The sequence below is a fragment of the Tribolium castaneum genome, chromosome 6 (assembly GCF_031307605.1).
Source record: "Tribolium castaneum strain GA2 chromosome 6, icTriCast1.1, whole genome shotgun sequence".
NCBI classification, from domain to species: domain Eukaryota; kingdom Metazoa; phylum Arthropoda; class Insecta; order Coleoptera; family Tenebrionidae; genus Tribolium; species Tribolium castaneum.
The window spans coordinates 442,932-463,195 of record NC_087399.1 but is presented as its reverse complement, the minus strand read 5'-3'; the positions used below and the strand labels follow the sequence as shown (position 1 = coordinate 463,195).

The following is a 20,264-nucleotide window of genomic DNA, read 5'->3' as shown; positions in this document are numbered from 1 at the left end:
GTGAAAGTAAAATGCATCAGATTTGCAACAAAATTAAAGATGGTGTCCATATTTGCATTTTTGGTGAAAGTATAAATTTTTTGAATTGCTTTATTCGTGAAATTTTGACTCGTGCTATCATTTTTTTTATTCAAAGTAGTGTCACTATGCTGTTAGATATTTTATCTTTAGTACTAGTGAAAGTGTTACTTTTGAGTTTATTTAATTTATGTAAGGAGTTAAAACATACGAGAGAAATTGCAAATTAAAGGTCTTGACATTAGCAGTGAATTTTTGGTATGGTTTACTATAAACTTCCAAGATTTCTAACGATCTTCCTTTCGAAACCAAACCTTCGTTACTCGTATAAGCAGCAACAAATATTGTTATTAAAACTCTGTTTGTATTTCTGTTTGAAAAATGTATTAGAAAACTTCGCAAAAACATAGTTTTTAGTCCAAAAACGTTCGAAAAACCACCATTTTCGACTTCATTCAGAGATTTTTGGGTAATTTTTGAGAATTTTTGGAAAAGGATAATCATTTAAATTGAAGAAAATCATTGGATTCTAAGTGTCTTTCTAGTTTCTGGAAGTTTAAAAGATGGAAATGCGTAAGTAATTTGACTAGTTTTTTATCCTTATAGCTTTTGGTGTCCCGTCCGTTATCGCAAACATAAAATGTTGTTCTTAATTTTTACGTTGCTAAATTAGACCAAGAATTTTTAATTTTCGCTGTCTAATTTTAATATTGTTAAAGTATTTAATAATTAAAACCTGTCTGAATAAATTTTTTAGAGCTATTTTCAGTCACAAGATTTTTTTGTCCCGTCCGTCATGTGTAAATTAGTCAAAAGTAAACAAAAAGTACTGTCTTATTCTTCAACCTTTTATTTCAAAAATTTTATGCCGATTTTTCAACAATAAAAATATGAGGTCTTTCTGGTGTCCCGTCCGTCATCAATTAATTTTTCCCTGTTCTTATTTTAAAATGTGGCTCTAACTGCAGGTTGCGAACAATTTGACTATAAAGAAAAATATATTTTTACTAATACTGTTCGTAAAATTTGAAAATAAAATGAAAAATTTGTGTCCCGTCCGTTAAAATGGAATGGCTGATGTGTAATTATTTGCTGAATTGCTGAGTAAATAAACCCAACAAATAGATTTCGGTGTTTCCTTTGCCTTAATCTCTTTATCTCTCGAATTTGCAATTAAGTTCGTCCTAAATCATCTCTGTAAATAACTCCATCTGTGATGCAACACATTGCGTGTGCATTTTGCAAGTCATTTCACATTTGGGCAGGTCATAGCTCGGCCACAATCAATTATCTGTCACTCCTCCAATCATAAACCACACTAAACCATTTATTACTCGATATTTGCATGCAATAATAACATCAAATGCTAGAAATACGCTGTACCTTTTGTCGATTTTTTCAAATTTCGAAACGAGTTGGGATTAGCTTGTGATAATTGTTCTCGTTGTGACCTTTAACCCCGATCTGTCTCTGACAATTAAAGCAAAGAAGCAAGAAAAATGCGATCGCTGGAAGCCGTAAACCCGCCATTAATTTAAAATACAGCTTTAACAACTTTTCCTAGCACTCCCAGCCATCATACGACACATTCAAATGCGGTAGTATTATCGTCTGTCGTAAATAATCCCAACTCTTTGCTTGTAAATAAATGCTGGGACATCATCCCAGTCCAGACGTCTCTGATGGTAATTACACAGGTACCAATAATTCGTGACAATTTCGACTGGGGACTCAGTCAGGTAGGAGTGGAAGGAAGGTAATGCCAGTTTACGCTGAGACCTCTTCCAATGCAGTGCTTTAATGAAACCGGTGTGCTTTTACGCTAGTGTGACGATTTCCAACCCGGATTATGTGCAAGATGCACATTTATGACAAATTTATAAACAAGGTAACAATTATTTTCACTCACGTGTGACGCAAATGGCACGCTCCCAAAAGTTGGAATTGATATTTTTGGATTTTTATTTCCTATTGTCTCCCAATAATACTTTCTACAATTAATTTTTGTCAAAATTTTACGGTCTGGTCGTAATTGTGTCCCCGTTCTTTCACTCATTAATAAATGCCAAAATGATTATTTGGGTAAAAGTATTTAACCAATTATTTTCGAAATTTTGAATTTTCCATAATTTGAAGAGTGACCTTGCGTAGGCCAAGTCTCTTCCATTCCTCAATGTTGAAAGCGAACTCGTCAATATTGACCTGAATAATTCATAAATTTTCCTAGTCGATACAAAACTGCGTCCACTTTCCTTTTAATTTTTATTATTCGGTCGGACTTTATTAAGCATTAAGCACAGGTAGTTATGCATTTTCTAATAGCTTCACCTTTGTCAGGTGCAGGTAACCTCCCAGTTTCTCTTACCCGTTCCGAATTCAGCTCAAGCCATCTAGCAACAATAGACAATGAATATTTTTATCAAGCATCTCGTACGCATTTAAATGTTAATTGTGGATGCACGACAGTCTCCTCTGCTGTGCTTGTTTGCATCAATAATCAGCCGATGTGTTTGCATAATAACGAGCCCTTGGAAGAGAAAGACTTTCGCTGCTCGGTTAGCGACTCCACCTCGGGCGGCTCGAAGCCCAAACCAAAGAAAGGAAAAAGCATAATAGCATGAGTGTTAAAAGTCACGCAATACATGGGTGGCAGTGGTGTTTGAAATTCTAATTAAATTTCCGAGATCATTAAATTACGACTTGATTGCAACGGTTTTTTTTCGCGCAGCGAAAAGAAAATTGTACTATTCTATTTATGGCGCGTTTTAATCACCGTTTGTCATTGTTGCGACATAATATACTCGTGTTAGTAATTAATTGGTACGTGGGTGCGGTAACAGTATCCTAATATTGCCCTAACTGTACCTCTAACCAGGCGCATCGAACACTTGCTATTTATTAATTGAAATAAATTTGCGGTACTTTGGCGCAAAAAACGGCCCGAATTCGCCGATTTAATTAAGATAGCGCTTTGGCCAAAAATGGCGATTTTTTGGTGAGACTTGAGTTAACTTTCATTGCGGCTTTTTAGTAGGTTGGCTCTTTAAAGTGTTTGTTGAATGGAAAGGGGCGAGGTTGGCGGTGAAAGCGAGACCTAAGGGCACCGCCAAGACAGACTTGGAGCCTTAGGCTTTATCGTAAATTATACATCGGCCAAAGTCACGATATCGGTTTTATTTGTATGTAAATTATCAACTTTCATATTGTGCATCTTTCGGTTAATTAGTCGGCGGCCGAGGAAACACCCAGGAAGTTTCTCTTTCGATTTTTATCTAATATTCTCGAGAGATTAGTACCATATGTGTCAATCGAGATATGATCACGAGTCACGAGTGGCAAATTGAAGAGACACTCGTCTTTCGTCTTTCACTCGGGACTTTCATTTTTCGGTTATGATTTTTGTGGATTACTCGAATTTCTTCCTCGTGACTAGAATTAAACCAATTGTGACCGTAATTTCGCAGAACTTGACCAAAATGATTATTGAGCGATTTCTAACTTTCTTTAAATCACGTTTAAATATTCGTTGGGTGTTGTCCTCGACAATTTTCTAATTGAATTTTCGAGGTAAAAACTAATTTTACGTAATTAGCACTTCCTCGAATAAATTGTTTTCAAATAGCAAGGTTTATGAATGGACTTAAATAGACTTTCTAGCCAGTTTAACACAAGATTTTGCCAAATTCTAAAATATACCCATGCAAAATGATCCGGGGAATCGATTGGCATCGAGAAAATTGCCAAATTCCCAATAGTTTTTTGTTTATGAATTTTTTAAAATTTTACCAATTTTTGCATTTAGCAGCAATTTGCTCGAAAACTATTAGTCGGAGAACAATAATCTTTTTTGAAAAAAATAGATAATTTAAAGAGCTTTCCAACGATAATACACTTCATGGGGTTATCTCTGATAGTTCCGGAGCTATTGCTTGACAAAAGTTCCGGGTACCCAAAATCGACAAAAATTGCGACGAAAATTGAAAAATCAAACTTCTAAAAATCGAACATATGGAATTTTTGTGGACTAAAAACAACTTTTGTGGGTTGTTAAGACATGTAGAAGTCCATAAAAATTTGCTGGAGTTAGTTAAAAAAATTTTTTCACCTCTTTGAAGGTAAGTTTTACTCAGGAAATTTGAGCAAAAAAATTCAAAATTTTAAATCTCGTGAAAAGTTGGTATAATACAAAAAATGAGCTGCTGAATTCAATGGAACAAACCGCATTGCTCTACGACTTTTAGTTTTTGAGTTATGAATTTTTTTGTCCAATAAAATTTTCTACTATAAAATGGCTACCCTAATTTTAAGCAAATTTTTCTCAATTACGACTAAACTATTCGAAAAAGTGGAACTATTTTGATCTTTGCCCATGCAAAATGATCCGGGGAATCGGTTGGCATCGAGAAAATTGCCAAATTCCCAATAGTTTTTTTGTTATGAATTTTTAAAAATTTTACCAATTCTTGCATTTATTTGCAATTTTCTCAAAAACTATTAGTCGGAGAACAATAATCTTTTTTGAAAAAAAATAGATAATTCAAAGAGCTTTCTAACGATAATACACTTCATGGGGTTATCTCTAATAGTTCCGGAGCTATTGCTCGAGAAATGTTCCGGGTACCCAAAACCGACAAAAACTGCGACGAAAATTGAAAAAATCAAACATCAAAAAATCGAACATTTGGACTTTTTGTGGACTTTTAACAACTTTAGTGGGTTGTTAAGTCATGTAGAAGTCCATAAAAATTTGCTGGAGTTTGTTTAAAAAAAAAAAAATTCACCTCTTTGAAGGTAAGTGTATTTATTTATTACTCAGGAAATTTGAGCAAAAAAAAATCAAAATCTTAAATCTCGTGAAAAGTTGGTATAATACAGTTTTTTAGTTATGAATTTTTTAAAATTTCACCAATTTTTGCATTTATCAGCAATTTGGTCGAAAACTATTAGTCGGAGAACAATAATCTTTTTTGAAAAAAATAGATAATTTAAAGAGCTTTCCAACGATAATACACTTCATAGGGTTATCTTTAATAGTTCCGGAGTTATTGCTTGATAAATGTTCCGGATACCGGAAATTGACCAAAATCGCGACGAAAATTAAAAAAATCAAATATATAGACTTTTTCTGGACTTTTAACAACTCGAATGGGTTGTAAAGGCATATAAAAGTTCATAAAACTTTGCAAGAGTGAGTGTTTTCATTTTTATGAAGGTGTTTTTTATTAAAATTTTCACTCTGTCTTACTTTTTAAGCGCCGATTACGGCGAAACTGTTAGAGCTAGCAAAAAACATTAAACATTAAATCCGGCCAAAATAGCGTCAATGATGTAATTTTTGTCAATAATTTGTTTGTTTCAGGCCGAGCGCTTGGCAGACTACGGTCGTTTATTGGGGGGTTCCCAGCCGTCTCTGGATGGGCGTCGGCGCGATCTCGATCGCATCCAAGACTTATTTCCCCACGATTACCTCGGTTTACACATCGCTGAGCCGAATTCAACGTACCACGTGGTAAGTCGAAGCAATGTAAATAATCGAGCGATTGCTCAATTGATTATAAATCGTCATTATGTGCAGAAGAGCCTCTTTTACATAATAAAAATCCCCGATGTCGTAAGAGCGCATTTAACTAAGAAGCCCAACATTCCGCGTTGGATCGCGACCGGATTGTTTATTTAAATAGCTCGCTGCACATTAACAGACCGTTAAAACTGCATAAATGTTGCAATACAATATAGAAACATGCAGAAATCTTTCAGCGATCGTGTCGCGAACTAACGGTGTGTATCTTCATTTTTACATTTGGCGGCTTTTCCTGTCGACACTCCTCATTTGCATAATCACGGGAGTTCAACGACAATTTTACTTTTCTTACAGAAAAAATCCTTCCGGAAGAAATCACTCGGTGATCTCAACCTTATCGAAAACCACAACAGGGACACATGCAACCGGCTGTTTCTGGTGGAGGCGCCGTGCACTATGGCACCGCTCCACATGCCACACAACGCCAAACCCAGGCATCTCTTCCTCTTCTCCGACCTGCTCCTCGTCGCCAAACCGCGCTCCAACACCAGCTTTAAACTCAAGGTAAACAAACACGAACATCCGGTGAAAGTAATCCGGAAACAATTGTTTATTTTCCTAACGTAATCATTTTTTCCCACAGGAGAGCGTCCGAGTGTCGGAGCTCTGGATCGCCCCTTGTCCCGACTCCGAGACGGGCTTCCTCCTGGGTTGGCCGTCACCAGCTCGCACCTACTTGGTCACCTTCTGCACGCAAGCAGCGCGCGACTCCTGGTGGCGCGAACTCCAACAAGCCCTCGAAGTCCAGCTGCGACTCGAGCCCCCAACGACCAACATCAAGGTGGTGTTCCGCGACCCTTTAAGCGGCACCGAATGCTCCAAAACACTAGGAGTTGGCCCCGAGATGAATTCTGGAGACGTGGCCCGATTGGCGCTAGATGAGTCCAGAATTGGGGACTGGGCTTACACTTTATATGCCCGGGACCGGGACAACGCCCCTTGTGCCCTCATCGGCTGCGAGCGCCCCCACAGCATACAGCTGGCAAGGATGAGGCAGTCGTTGTGCGCCGAAGAGGGCTTTGATTTAACACATTGTAATAATAATCGGATACCGAGTGATATCGTCTTTGAGCTCAAACCGAACATTAAGCCATCCCCGAGAAAGTAAGTATTGTGTACGGACTATTAAAGGTTAGGAGGCGAAATGACGTTTAAATAAAACGTCCCTGTTCTCGACAGTTCAGTTAATGTCCCAGAGATGGCTGTAGTTTTATAAAAAAATGATTGATTTTTTAATATTGTGATTTTTTTTACTTAGAACCCCTTTGAAGCTGTTCCGTAAAACCACCGGCCGTTTGTTCGGAGTGGCTTTATCCCGCCTTTGCACCAATAACGCTCTCCCGCCTGCCATCACCGCCTGTCTCCGGGCCCTCTTCCAGAGGGGCCCCCACACCCAGGGTATTTTCCGGCGGTGTGCCTCAGCTCGTGCCTTGCGTGAACTCCGGGAGAAAGTTGATACTCAAGGAGCTGCGGTTTGTGACGAAATTTCAAACACACCAGCGCTGCTCCTTGCCGCACTCCTTAAAGACTTCCTCCGGAGTCTCCCGGAGCCACTCCTTACCGGAAACGCTCAAGAATGGCTAACCGCGGCCTCTAGCGGCAGAACTGATCATTTGAGAAGACTCCTCAGTTTGTTACCTCGCGAAAACCACCTGCTTTTAGCCAATGTGGTCTGCGTCCTTTACAACATTGCTAAACGGGCGAGGTTTAACCTCATGTCAGCGGCTAATTTAGGTTTGTTATTTTTACTGAATCATTTGAATGAATAATAACGGATGTTAGGTGTGTGTGTTGGCCCGAGTTTGCTCTGGGAATCCGTCCAAAACGCCCCCTTGAGGACGCTGCCCACCCTCGTTGAGATGTTAATCAACAACTGCCAAATTTTATTCGGTTCACAAGTCGTTTCATTACTTGGCGAAGTGGCGAATGACAGCGGGGCCGAGGAATCCGACAGCTTGCACTGTGAGTACCCGACCGGAGACTAAACACTTTTACAGTACAATAGTAAATAAATATAGGGCTTCCATGATTTATAATTTATAATAATCTATAACTGAAACACTTTTTTGACAAGATAAACAACAAAATATGGTCCTTCGAGCCGGATTATCCATACATTACTGTATTACTGTGCAAATTAAAATTAGATATTGTGTTTTTTTACTGTACAACTGCAAAAATGAATCAATCACTGATGGCTTTATTACCACCCCCAGCTCTGGGTCTGTCGTTAGACAGTGTCGAGTTGAGCAAAGACCAGAAATCGCTAAGTCGCGATTCTGGCTTGACCTTGTCGGAGGACGACCGCGACAGTCCAGGCCTTAACTACAACAACCCCTCGTTTCATCGCTCTGATTGGGCGAGACAGGCCGCCAGAGTGCGCTCATTGGACAACACCTGGATCGAGGAAGACGAGGCGTTTTGCGCCTCGAACGAGAGTTTGTGTGGGCCCCCGATACCGCCCCGACGGCCACCGCCCCTCAGACACCTGCCGCCGGTGCATCTGCCCCCTATGTACCGGCCGCCGCCGCCCCCGCCCCCGATCTACGCCACGGCGAAGCTGCTCCTCGTCACAGACGCCGAAAGCGAAAGCTACGTCTAAAGTCTGATGTAAATAAATGCAATGTCGTGGACATTGATTGTATAAGAATTTTTCCAGTTTTTTTGGGAATTTGTACATTTTGTGAAGCCATATTATCGTAAGTTAAGAATTTTGTAATTGCCATGGTATAGCTTACGCATTTTTTTTATAAATCTAGAGTTAGTTGAATTTTTTCAAACTATAATACCGAGAATGTATAATCTTGAAATAAGTGTGTTGTTGCTTGATTCTCCCCATTTCCCCCCCAATGAAAGATGTAATAAAGGTAAGCCTGGTAGGCTTGGTGCGTCCACATAATTTCAAATTACACCAAGCAAAAGTAATAATTATTAGAAAAAGACTTGACAGCTACAAGTTTAGCTGCCTCAGGGGTAACAGCATTAATTGGCCCTATGTAGTTTATGCAATGCGATGGGCGGTATTGGACGTCGACTTCAATTACAGTGTTATATTGTAGAAAGAGAGCTTTGCTCATAAACTTGCAACCTGAACTATCAATTAAACGAAGGTGAAGAACACGAGACAACGCGCAATTCTCACGTAATATTGGTTTGTTTACAGTTTTTTACCTACAGTATTACCTACTTTATTGCCTAAATATGAAAAAAAAAATATTTTAAAAGTTGCCAAAAGCATAAAATTGGCAAGCGCAATCTTTGATCAAGAATTATTTTATTTTTGAGTATACTTTATGGTAAAATAGCTCACTTTTGTCTTTACGAGGGATGTTATTGGTTTTGTTTTGTTAGTAGGATGAAGAAAAACAAGCGACTCTACTGTATATCATACATATTTATTAGTAAATGCGAGAAAATACTGATCGGCATATAAAAATCACCAGAGTTAAAATATCGAAAGATCACATATACAACACTACCCGCTACGTAATACTGTCAACTATTTATTACGTGATAGGGTCGATAAAAATTCTAAAAACATCGAGCATAATAAATATTAAAAATGTGCGTGTGCATCACAAGTCGAAGAATTAAGTACTTGCAGCAGTTAGAAAACATCGATACAATTCGGGGGTTTACTCAATACTAGCTTTTGAAGCAAATGACGTCAAAGAAGAGATTTCATTGGGAGTTGGATCGGTCGGAAGCCGACTAAACTCAACCTCCTCGCCTTCGGTACAGATCGGTTCCGCGGGCCATTGCTTATGACTAGGAGCATACAACATCAACATAGCGCAAATATAGACATTCCACATTCCGTAAACGCCAGTATGAAGCGCTGAAGAGAGCTCAAGTTCCATGTTTTCGTCCCATTTGTTTTGGCCTTCGGCCACTTGACTCAAAATGAACGAGATTACAGTAACCGCAGCACAAATCACTGTTGCCAACATGAGGAAATTAAACCGGTAGATTATACCTTCGTAGTGCAATCGTCGGGCTTGCGACATGCTGGGTAAAACCGAACGCTTTATACTTATGTTTTTGAAGACGCGCCAAATCATGTAGCACAGGAAAATAAAGTACATACTAGCGGAAATCCCAGCTAGGATTATGAAAGAAAGGGCAAGGTTGGTACCAACTGGAGTCACCCAAATGGAATAAAACGGGTTCACAAGTTGGATGCCACGCTCACACAAGTCAAAAACGAGCAAAGACAAGCAACCAGTCACAATAGTACTCAAGTGTTTCCAATACAACTTGATGCTGTTCTTTTCGCCATTGTCTTGAATGAGCATGTGTTCACCGGCGAACACGAGCCAGAAAGAGAGCAACATGGCGTAGAAAATGCCCTGTCGGATGTCGCTAAGTAACAGCATGTAGGGCATTTCGAACCAAAGGGTCAAATATTCGAGCGGAAGGTCCAGGAAGGCCAAAGTACCGCCTAACGAAATCAACATATATTCGAGCAAGGCAGGCGTGCGTGACAGCAAATGCACCCTTCGCCAGAACCAAACCATTATCCCGATGATAATCGGGAAGAAAAACGTCTTAAGCGACACCCAAACTTGGGTAAAACCCCCGTTCATGTGAATCAAGTGCAAGTAAACGTCTTGTATCTTACGCAAATCGACGTTTTTCATCTGCTGCTCGTTGTAGGGTAATCGAATGTTCAGAAGGTAGTAGTCATGGTACAACGAGCCGAGCTCAAATAACGGCACCATCGAACAATTGTAAGGGTACCCCTCGGGATCCTTGATGTTTTTTAAGTCGATGTTGCAGTCCATGTAGCGCTTTTCCTCCGAGTGGGCGTAGTACGTCCAAGGGGTGCGCCCCCCAGTCCGCTTCTTGTCACTAAAAGCCAAGCGGGCGTCGATTGTGAGCTCCACGATAAAGTCAACGGGGTTCAAGCCCTTCTGGTACAATAAATCGAACTGGAGGATCCCCACTAGATTCTGCTGCCAGCGGGAGAAGTCCATCTCAGGCGAGAGCGGCATTTGGAGGACAAAAACCTAAAATATTAATTTATTAATTTGAAAATAAATGACACTAAGCTGCCAACATAAAATGTCATTTCCAAAGCCACCCATAAAAAAATTATGGTTTATTTAAAAAAAATAATTTCTCCTTTATTTCTTTTGGTGGTGGTATATAGCTAGTCCCCACAGTTGCATTACTCACAATATCGTCTGCTGTGAGCCCCGGTTCGACGTGGTTCAAATCAATTCGCTCACAATTGCGAGTGACCCAGTAGTTGATGTCTTTGGCGGCTGTTTTGTTGTTGTGACACACTGTAGCAAGGATCCCTTGCGAGTTTGCCGGTTTTGGGGCTATCAAGCCAACAAGGAAGCATCCCAATTGGCTGAAAAACAGAATAGCCACTAAAACGCTCAATTTACGGCCGCTGAGGTTCTCGAGGATTGTTCCCGGCATTGTTTTAAGATAGTTACACGGGAAATACCGGATTTTTTGGCGGAATTGTTGAGCTAACACGCCATTAGCAAACAAAAACAAACGTGGGGGTTTTTGTGACGCGAGTTTGGCAGCACCGAACGCGCGAAGAGATGGGTTTTTTGAATCAAATGTGTTTTTTCAAGTTGTAAATGATGTTTGTTAGGCAATTTGTTGACAAATAAATTAAATTGGTTGAAAAAAATCTCGAGATTTTATTGAATTTTAAAGAAATTCTGCAAAAGTATTAAAGATAATATCGTTTGTGTTTTTTATGAAGCTTTTTTTAACATTTAGAGGTGTGAAACGTATATCTTTGAATATTGATGATTGTATTAAAATACCAATTCCCTTACTTTTTGCAATCAGTTTTGAAGAAATCACTAAAAAATTCGGAAAACTTTGAAAAAACCGTGGAAAATCATGATTTAATCAGAGGAAATTTGCAGGAAATCTGTTGAACAAAATTTCGGATCGGTGAAAATTTTCAGTTCGTTAATTAAGTTTTTAATTGGAGTACTTGCTTAGGTACCAATTTTTCGGTACTCTAATAAACGATTAATTGAAATAAATATTCGCCATTACTCGTATCCTAGAAAGAATAAGAAAGACCAGCCCTAAAACTGGTTTAGCCTCTCATTTTGTTCCCCGAATAATTTGACCAATAAAAATTACCTCCGTCTTGTTTATCTACTGCACAAAAAACTGCAAGGTGTTTATCATTGGATATTGATCGGCTAATGCACTCCCAACTATAAAACAGCCCAATCGTAAGGCGTCTGAAAGGTCATAAAGTATTGGGCCTTTTATTTTGTCTATGTCGGCTGATAATCAAGAATTTGAAACTGTTTCGACAATAATTTAGGCTTGCATTTAATTCGTGGTCGTGAGTCATACTCACACTTGTCGATAATAAAACATTTCTTTATTTTAAGATTTATTTAACGTAACATTACATAATAATAATAATACTTAGCTAGATCGTGCAATACATTTGCAATTATACTTGACAAAAGCCTAACATGTCACTTGAAGATTGTTAATATAACATCTCAGCATAACAAAGCGATATAAAAATTACAAAATAGTGAATTGTTTAAATACAGCCATCGTAACAAATTAAATTGCAATACAATCACATCGTTTTACACATAATAAATAACACAGATCTCTTCAGATAAATTCCAATTTGTACTTAATGAGCATATAAATTAACTAGTGCTTAATCACTCCACGAGCCCGGGGTTCCCGGACTGTCTAAATTACTCGACGAACTCCCGAAGCTTTCGCACGCTTCGAGGAAGAGGTCCGGGTTCACCATTTCCATGACTCTCCACGCCAGAGTTTTACCTAAACGGACACAAACATTAAAAAAAATAATTACGCCAGTAAAATGTGCTAATACCTATGTGAACACTTTCTTTAATTTCTTCGGAATTCTCACAATAATGCAAAGCCGCTTTCCTCAAATTTTCGCAGCGGCATTGATCGGCCAAAAGCAGGATGTTAGCGACATTGCTCGGAGTCAAACTCTCCAGTAACGTTCTTTCGCACAACGCTGTTAACCCCGGCAGTTGATATCTTGTTGACAGAGGCAAAAGTTTGTTAGCGTGCGTATCAGCGTTATCAACTTTGTCCGTGTAAATATATCGGACTAGTTCCGTCACTAAACTGTGCTGGAAGTCGGACAAGTCGAGCTTGTACTTGATATTTGGCGTTTTCTCGTCTTGGAATTTTTGCAATTGGAGGGCGAGTTTGCTGCTACGTGCCATAATGATCCAACTGTGCACTTTAATGACTGGAGATTCGTCCTCTTTGGCACATTCAATGAGCGTGTCTTTGTCCTCGGATTTTAGCAGTAACCTAGCCATGTCTTGCGATAAACTGTGGACCTCTTCATCGCTCTGGATTATCTGGAGTTTAAGCATAATACTGACGTCTTTTGCTGCAATTTCCTGGACTTGTTAAAAATTCCGGGATGTGTTAGATTGACTTACAACTATCTAAGTGTCTGTCGAGGATTCCGAGGCTCTTGTAGCCCACCGAAAGCAGGTCTTTGGTGTTTTGGAGGTTGAGCACCACGCTGGAGATGGGACAACACTCCCAGTGCTTGATACTAGCGTCCCAAACACCGAACTGGAAACGCACACGTGCCTGGCCTGTCTCCTCCGTCTCGCAACCAGTCAAATTCAAGCAAACCACCAAAGGGTTGGTGATTTTTTTACCATTGGGCCCTAAAACTTTGATAATAATGGACCTGACTAGGTTTTATGAATAGCACACCTTTCCAAAATCTGACTGAAATGTTCCAAAAGGTGGCCATTCCATTGACCGAGCACCGAAAAACGGGACTATCGACTAGATCTCTTTTAGCGATAGTTTTGTGGAAGCGCTTGATTTTCCATATTTTCCGAAAGACAACTTCGGAAGCCACCGGAACTTCGATTTCTTCAGACACAGTCCCCACCTCCAGTTCGAGTGGTTCTTTATGCCCTGTTTTTGGTTTAGTTGGCATTTTCATTCTGAAACAATAAGTATATTTAGTCAGAATTAAAAAAAAATAGTTGGACTAACGTTAACTTAACCATGGTGCCACAATTCCGTGGCAAAATCTCAACTGAAACTAACGCAAAAATTCATCCCGAGTTTATATAAATCTGGTCGAAGCTTTGTTGACATATTTATTTATGTGGTCTATTTTCGTGCCAGTTCTCCGATTCATGTGGACTTTAGTAGTTAGGGTTAAAATTAGAACTTTACGAAATTACAACCGAACGCTAATTGAATTGAATTGGGGTTTTATGGACGAGTGGAATGATTTTTAGGTCGGATTTAAATGTGGACACAATGTAATTATCGCCAATTGAAATATTTGCCGAGCAAACAAACGCATTAACGGCTTAGATAAAAAATCGGCTCCCATCTTGCAATCACTACTTGAATTGATAGCGCGCTATTTTCGCCACTTTCAAGTGCCCAATAGATTATTTTCAAGTCGTTTTTCCCGTTTTAGAATTCAGGATCAAGTGTGGACGTGACCTTTGGATTTTTAATTCAACGAGAGTTAGGTGAAACAGAGCGAGACGTTGCCAATTCGTAAATTTACATAACTCTTGATACGTTTATGACTTGCAATTTTATGACCCAATTTCGCAATTTTTTCGGCAGATTTAATGTTAAAACAAAACATCCTTTGTCTCGTCGTCTAAGAGAAAATCCCAAAACACTGAGCAAATTTATGGATAAAATAATTGGATTTTTTATCAATGGTGTAATTAATCGCGGTCTTTGAACCCCGATGCTAATATTTGTGATTTCCAACTTTGCCGTAAATAACTCAAATGTTAAGATTGCAAAAGTGGCAACAAAAATAAAAAAAATAATTACATGTCCCACTTCATCTCGTCTTTGGCAAAATCGGTCTTCCACCTTAACTGCACACAACTAACTGACCTCAATGTCTCGTCGTGGTGGGTTATATCTGCCTTGATTCCGAGATCATTATCATTTATTTAAGATCAGGTAAATAGCATTGTTCCAAAAAACACGTGTGATATAAATAGATTTTCGAAATCAATTGTTTGGTGATAAAGATCGAAAACGATCAGACGGTATGGCTATGATTGTAAATATTTGTTTTTGAAATACTTACTCTTTGGGCATTTTGGGTCGAAACTGATCTGTTCCAGCACGTTACAAACTCAAACTAAGTGCAACTGTAATAGGATGCTCCGTAAACATCGCGTCAAAATTCAAAGATTTACGGTTACAGCTAGATAATCCAGACTTCATTTTTAAAAACAGATTACGTAAAGAAAGGATGACTTGTTGAGCGACCTCTGCAAGTCCTTCAGGACGAGATAACTTAGCGATCGAAGGAAGTTACTATTTATAAAATAATCAGACATAACTAAACTGTCAGGAATGACTGATAATCACGAAAATAATTGAAGAGGAACGCGGGTAATTGATTTCATCATGTGACTCGACAAATTAAAAATTCGATTGATTTTTATTGATTTGTTTATTCAACTGAATTAAGATTTTCTCGACTTAACACGTGTCAAAACAATTTATTCACAAGTTGTAACATTTCGTGAATAAGCTTCCTGGCAAATTAATGGTCTTTGAGCAAAGTTCAAACCACCATTTTCTTGGCATTTCGGGATTAATTCTTCACCGCGTGTTTGTGCCTAATCCCATTATTACGTACTTTGCAAATTTACACGAACGGGAAAAGAAAACTAGAACGAAGCGGTTTAATTAGGGAAAATTGCTCTTTTCCTGGCTTATATGTCGGTGAATTGAACGGCAATTGGTTACAAAGTTCCAAAAAAATTCTAGAAAACGGGAAGTTTATTTGGCATTATTTTATGATAAGGTTTATTTATTTTATTTTTAAATTATCAAGACTACAAATTAGCCTTGTTTACCTACAAAATATTATCATTTAATAAATAGTCTAAGTCAAGATTTACTGTAGTGTTACTTTCATCAAATTAAAACAAATTCGTGTTAGACGATTTGTTTTCTTCTCCTGGTTGTTTGTGTGTTTTCGGAAATCCCGATAAAAGGGACCATCTGATAAGTTCGATAAGCTAATTTATCTGCGACAAAATCCACCAAAAAAAATAACTGGCTTCAAAAATTATCCAAAAAAATAAACCGAAAAAATTAACGTTCTTTTAGAATGATTTACGAGAAATTAAAAAATTGGGTTATTTTTTTGAAAATTAAAATTCCAGGGGTGGGCTTACAAAGTCAAAAAATATTTTTTTCTTGGCATCAAATAGCGTGGTATGTGTTTAATGTATTTTTAATGTTAACACAGCTTATTAGAATTTGTTACCACTGCCGTACAACAGTAAACAATAAACAAAAATGTTTACAAATCTTTTTTACATTTTTATTATTTACACGATATAACTGTTTGATATAATTTATGGCCATAAAGGCCTTAAGCACTCGCTGACCAACATTGGGCGCCGTCAAGGCTTGCAATAACAAAATGTCAAGGAGTTGCAAAATTACTCCAACGTTTTGGTTTCACGTTTCAAACAATAAATCGAGCGAAAAATCGCACATGCAAGCGGAGAAAGTAAAAGAGAGCCGGAAGAGAAAGTTAGAACGACAATCAACTTACCAACAATAACAAATGATTTTGTTTGAAAACTGTTCAAGTTTTATACTTTAGCGAGCGCTTTTTGTCGGATAAACTTAACGGCGTCACGCACAAAACTGGACTATCACGCAGTCAGCGCCGTCTTGATTTAGTCGCGGAAAAGTGGACGCCACGCATTATCCCACGTGGGACCTTGATGGGTCGTGGAAATGGTGTGTTCTAGACAGCGAGACGCTGCCGAATTTTGCGTCATTTTTTGGGGACAAATTCCAAGCTATTTGTTTTGTTGTTGAGGTGGAATGAGGAAAATTACTGGAGGAATTTGTGACAGTTTTCGCGTTTTATTGCGCGAGATTTTCATTATGGAAACGTTCGCTAATCGATAGAGACATTGTGGGCCCACGCTTTAGCCCAAGCTAATAGTCGTGGTTACCTTTATTTTTCACACCCAATGGCAAATATTGGTTTAGACGGGTTTGCAATTTTTGAAGACATAAATTGTTATCCACGCGTTATTGCTTATCTAACTGGTGATCTCATAGGCTGTATTAACTGATAAAAAAATAAAGTATGATGAACACATTTAGAATGAAAGCTCGACTTTGGCAAAATCACAAAAAGTTCAAAAATCTAAACCTCGCCTAACATTATCTAACAGGCGCTTTGGTAAAAATAGAACTTCTAGCTCGTCTAGTTTTAAATCTAAGAAAGGGACGAAATCAAATGATTAGCTTGTAGTCGCAAGTGTGAACACATTTTTCAGTAGAAAATAAAAATTTATCCAAAAATATGTTCATCTTGTCTGAACTCTGTTCTGTATTGATCATTTCCACGGTTGGGAAAATTACTGGTTTTAATATATGCGGTTATAATTCCACATTATTGATACTCGAACAGTCAACAAATTTTACGGTCCGTTTTATTTAGCACGTACCAAGAATAGCTTTAATAAAAGTGACCAGGAGAAAGTTCCTTTGGCTTTTGGCCACTAATCCTAGATGTTTAATTAATTAGACAATGCTTCGGTTCATTCTTCATAAACAATTATTTGTTGTGCGTGTAGTACCTTGAAAAGTGGTGAAAATTGCAAACACAGTACTACCATGAAAAATGTTCATGGTCATTGTAGTACGGACACAATCAGCTTATGCTAACTGAATTCAAATCACACTTCCTTGTCTGTTTAAATATTAATGTGCCTTTTTTGATTGTTCTATTAAGTTTATTTTTTATCTGTGCTTAAATCGAACTTTGATATCGTTAGATTGCCAAAAATAACAAGTTCCCGACCGACTGTTTACGTAAGAGAACATCATTTGTATGTTAATATATTTTCTTTCGAAAAGTTCCAGCTTTTCTATTAATAAATGTGTCGGCAATCGTATAAAAATAATAATTAATAGGAAACTAACGCTTGATCTGATAAATTTCATTCATTGTTATAGAGTTGAGTAGTTTATTTTTCTCACGTACCGTGTGATAAGATTTATATCTTCTACACGAAGACACAAATGCAATGTGGTTTATTAATTTTTGATTCACGTAGAATTAATAAACTGGACATGAACCCACGCCTAATTAACAGCCTGATTAATGCATGCGGGCGGAACAAGAGATCTAAACTGGTGCAGTATGTTGGTAGCCGTGTACAAACTAATTAAATTGTGGATCCCCCATGTACATCCCAAGTAATTTGAGTTATCTTTCATCTACAACCACATTATCTCGCTGTCCATCGATTAAAACACTACACATCAGACGAAACTTGACTTTTGGATGCTTGAGATATTTCCTCCAGTAAACAGCGTCTTTCTTGCATTATTAATTTTCTCCCAGCTAAAGCCGGCGAGTTAGCAACAGCATAAACCTTGCAGGAACCTTCACTGTGACTTTCACGTTTGAATCAGCAAATGCTGTTTTATTGGACATTTAACAATAAACGCCCGTATTGTGCCGTTTATTTCGTTAATTAAACGAAGGAATTTGCTCTGACTAAATTAAGGTAGTTAAGGTAATTTTATGTTAAGTTTTAATAGACAATACAAATGTTGGCATTAAAAAAACACTATTGAATGAAGATGTCAGTTGTGTTTACGAAAGTTTTTAGCAAAGCACTCTAACTGGGTTCTAATTGCGGAAGCAAACAAAAATTCTAATGGGATGAAATGACGTCAACTCGTCCAATTAAACCGTTTTGGACCAACTTGGAGAAATTTAAAATGGTAAAAAATTTCTAGGGCACGTGTGACGTCAAGCAGGCAATTTGCAAATATAATCAGCCATTAATTTGAATTTGAAATAACTAGCTTTTGAAATAAAATTAAAAAAAGGATTTTTGGATCAGATTAACATTTAATCGACTTGTTCGTGCCGCGCCACCTATCAAAGCCGCTCCAAACCGTCCACATATAATTGCAGAAAACTGTACAAGTGATGGCGCTAAATTTAATTAAGTTTGACTTTCTTGACGTTGTTTTCGTCATCGCTTTCAACCTGCTGTCGTTCTAGTCGTTTCTTGTACATTTTATTTTCGTCGGCGCATTTGGTCGTAATGGCATTTCGGACCAACGGCTCCGAAACGAGACATTTTTTCATGACAATTTCGATGATATCGGAAATGATTGTCGGGTTCAATCTGGGGAAAATATGCAACAAATTAGCGTCATTACACTTGAATCGTACCTCATTTTCGTTTGCTTATTACTGGAGATAAAAGCGGGACTTGGTTTTCCCGTTAGCGAATGCGTAGCAAGCACACTACGTGGGAAAAGTGTAATTAGTAATTTTCGGGTGGCTGCTGAATAACTGGCCCATTTGATCGAATTGTAGACTTGACGGGGGATTTTCGTGCCACCTGAGCCAATCTGCACCTGGAAAAAAACATTATTTTTGGAATCGTTTTATTGAAGCGGACCATTTGTTTGGAGTTTTCTTTGTTGTCGTTCAGTGGTTGTAAGGGGGTTTTGAACGTTCCTTCAACGTCGAGTTTCAAAATTGTGGTTTTCAGTTCGGCTTTCACATCTGTAATTAACACGGTTTTGATTGATGCGATGTTAATTAAACTTTACCAGTGACTGCCAATTTCAAATCGTTGTATTTATTTTGCAGTTCCTCATATTGGCGTTTTAGTGTCGCGTTTTCAACGTCGCAAAAGTCTGTTTGCGTTTCTTTATCGGCGATTTTAATTACATGACGGAAGTTTCCGCGCTTTTCGTACGAGCTTCTCGACTGAAATTTTTATTAATAACTGAATAAGTCGCAACAAACTTACTTACTTCTTCAAACTTTATCTCTTTGTATTCTTGGATATAATCCTCCAAATTCGCCGACAGCAAATTATAGTCGTCTGAAATAGTCATGAGTGTTCGTTGGGCGAGTTATTGACTTTACCTGAGACTGTGACTACGATTCCTTGCACTCTTGCGTTACCATACTTAACTGTGACAACAGCGCCACGTTCTAACACCTCCCAGGAGTCAAAAACTAGGTCCTTCTTGCCCACGATTTCATATTCGCACTCTGGGTCGCTACAGGGATAATGCACAATGACCCAGAAGTTTTTCAGGGATAGGTCCATTAACTGGTCGCTTGTATTAAACGAATCATTGGGGGTTGAAGTCATCGTGAATGTGAGCCACCACGAGGGAAATTTTTACGGAAATTTATGGCGCAATTATTTGGTCGTGTAGTGTTACAAATTCTGATTTATTTTTTGAAATTATCACTTCACGACTACGCATCTGCCACGACTGAACTCTAGTAAGATTCAAATAGCAAACCCCCAAAGCCGTTATCCTATTAGAATTTTTCGAGAGTGGAGTTTCACTCACGCAAGATCGGACCTCCTTGTCCGATTTGAACGTTAAAGTGAGATAAAAGGGCCTCTCTGACTGGGGTTGTACCAAAACTCGTTTGGATACCTACCCTTATTCACGTTGGGATTTATTGTGTTCCTAGTTTTCTTTTACCTGCAAATTGCCAGATGCCGGGGGCGAATGTTTCTCCTTACATTTTTTTTTAATTTAATTTTACAATCAGCGGCAGAATAATAGGAAGGCACTTGGTGCCCTAGTGCGGATCCTGCGCGTATCCACC

General features: G+C 38.4%; 3 protein-coding genes across 11 annotated transcripts in view; 1 reads left to right on the top strand and 2 right to left on the bottom strand.

The window, feature by feature from the left end:
* LOC662860 (rho GTPase-activating protein 20) overlaps nt 1-8,412 on the top strand; it is a 34,415-nt gene extending 26,003 nt beyond the window's left edge. For 2 of the 4 annotated variants that reach the window (XM_968936.4, XM_008199220.3), the window contains exons 3-8: nt 5,378-5,527; nt 5,894-6,103; nt 6,183-6,703; nt 6,858-7,333; nt 7,382-7,561; nt 7,816-8,412. In XM_968936.4, the coding sequence (XP_974029.2) occupies nt 5,378-5,527; nt 5,894-6,103; nt 6,183-6,703; nt 6,858-7,333; nt 7,382-7,561; nt 7,816-8,201 (1,923 nt within the window). In that variant the 3' untranslated portion in view covers nt 8,202-8,412. Of the gene's footprint in view, nt 1-1,752; nt 1,907-5,377; nt 5,528-5,893; nt 6,104-6,182; nt 6,704-6,857; nt 7,334-7,381; nt 7,562-7,815 lie in introns of those variants that run through there. The other 2 variants (XM_064357621.1, XM_008199221.3) reach the window with 2 other exon arrangements.
* A 561-nt stretch (nt 8,413-8,973) lies between these two features.
* wls (wntless) lies at nt 8,974-11,149 on the bottom strand. Its single transcript, XM_968991.5, has 2 exons — nt 10,778-11,149; nt 8,974-10,608 (listed from the first exon to the last, which is right to left on the bottom strand). The coding sequence occupies exons 1-2, from the start codon at nt 11,027-11,029 to the stop codon at nt 9,235-9,237; spliced, it is 1,626 nt and encodes a 541-aa protein (XP_974084.2). The 5' UTR covers nt 11,030-11,149; the 3' UTR covers nt 8,974-9,234.
* Nucleotides 11,150-11,967: 818 nt separating this feature from the next.
* LOC662949 (speckle-type POZ protein-like B) lies at nt 11,968-20,187 on the bottom strand. Of its 6 annotated transcripts, XR_010334703.1 has the most exons (7): nt 19,560-20,187; nt 19,445-19,515; nt 19,238-19,397; nt 19,084-19,190; nt 18,852-19,039; nt 17,643-18,804; nt 13,431-13,569 (listed from the first exon to the last, which is right to left on the bottom strand). XR_010334703.1 is itself a non-coding variant. In XM_008199226.3 (5 exons), the coding sequence occupies exons 2-5, from the start codon at nt 13,566-13,568 to the stop codon at nt 12,270-12,272; spliced, it is 1,143 nt and encodes a 380-aa protein (XP_008197448.1). In that variant the 5' UTR covers nt 13,569; nt 17,643-17,870; the 3' UTR covers nt 11,968-12,269. The 6 variants fall into 6 exon arrangements, 5 of the variants coding, with proteins under 5 accessions (XP_008197448.1, XP_008197447.1, XP_974110.1 ...); XM_008199226.3 differs by lacking the exons at nt 18,852-19,039; nt 19,084-19,190; nt 19,238-19,397; nt 19,445-19,515; nt 19,560-20,187 and adding exons at nt 11,968-12,397; nt 12,453-12,992; nt 13,045-13,281 and having other exon boundaries at nt 13,331-13,569; nt 17,643-17,870; XM_008199225.3 differs by lacking the exons at nt 17,643-18,804; nt 18,852-19,039; nt 19,084-19,190; ... (1 more) ...; nt 19,445-19,515; nt 19,560-20,187 and adding exons at nt 11,968-12,397; nt 12,453-12,992; nt 13,045-13,281; nt 16,191-16,355 and having other exon boundaries at nt 13,331-13,569.
* Between the last annotated feature and the right edge of the window lie 77 nt (nt 20,188-20,264).

Coding starts and splice junctions, on each gene's coding strand:
- wls (XM_968991.5), bottom strand. CDS start 11,029: ATGCCGGGAACAATCCTCGAGAACCTCAGCGGCCGTAAATTGAGCGTT. Junction 10,609..10,777: donor GGCTCACAGCAGACGATATT/GTGAGTAATGCA, acceptor TTAATATTTTAG/GTTTTTGTCCTCCAAATGCC.
- LOC662949 (XM_008199222.3), bottom strand. Junction 13,282..13,330: donor TTCAGTCAGATTTTGGAAAG/GTGTGCTATTCA, acceptor TCAAAGTTTTAG/GGCCCAATGGTAAAAAAATC. Junction 12,398..12,452: donor TAAAGAAAGTGTTCACATAG/GTATTAGCACAT, acceptor GTGTCCGTTTAG/GTAAAACTCTGGCGTGGAGA.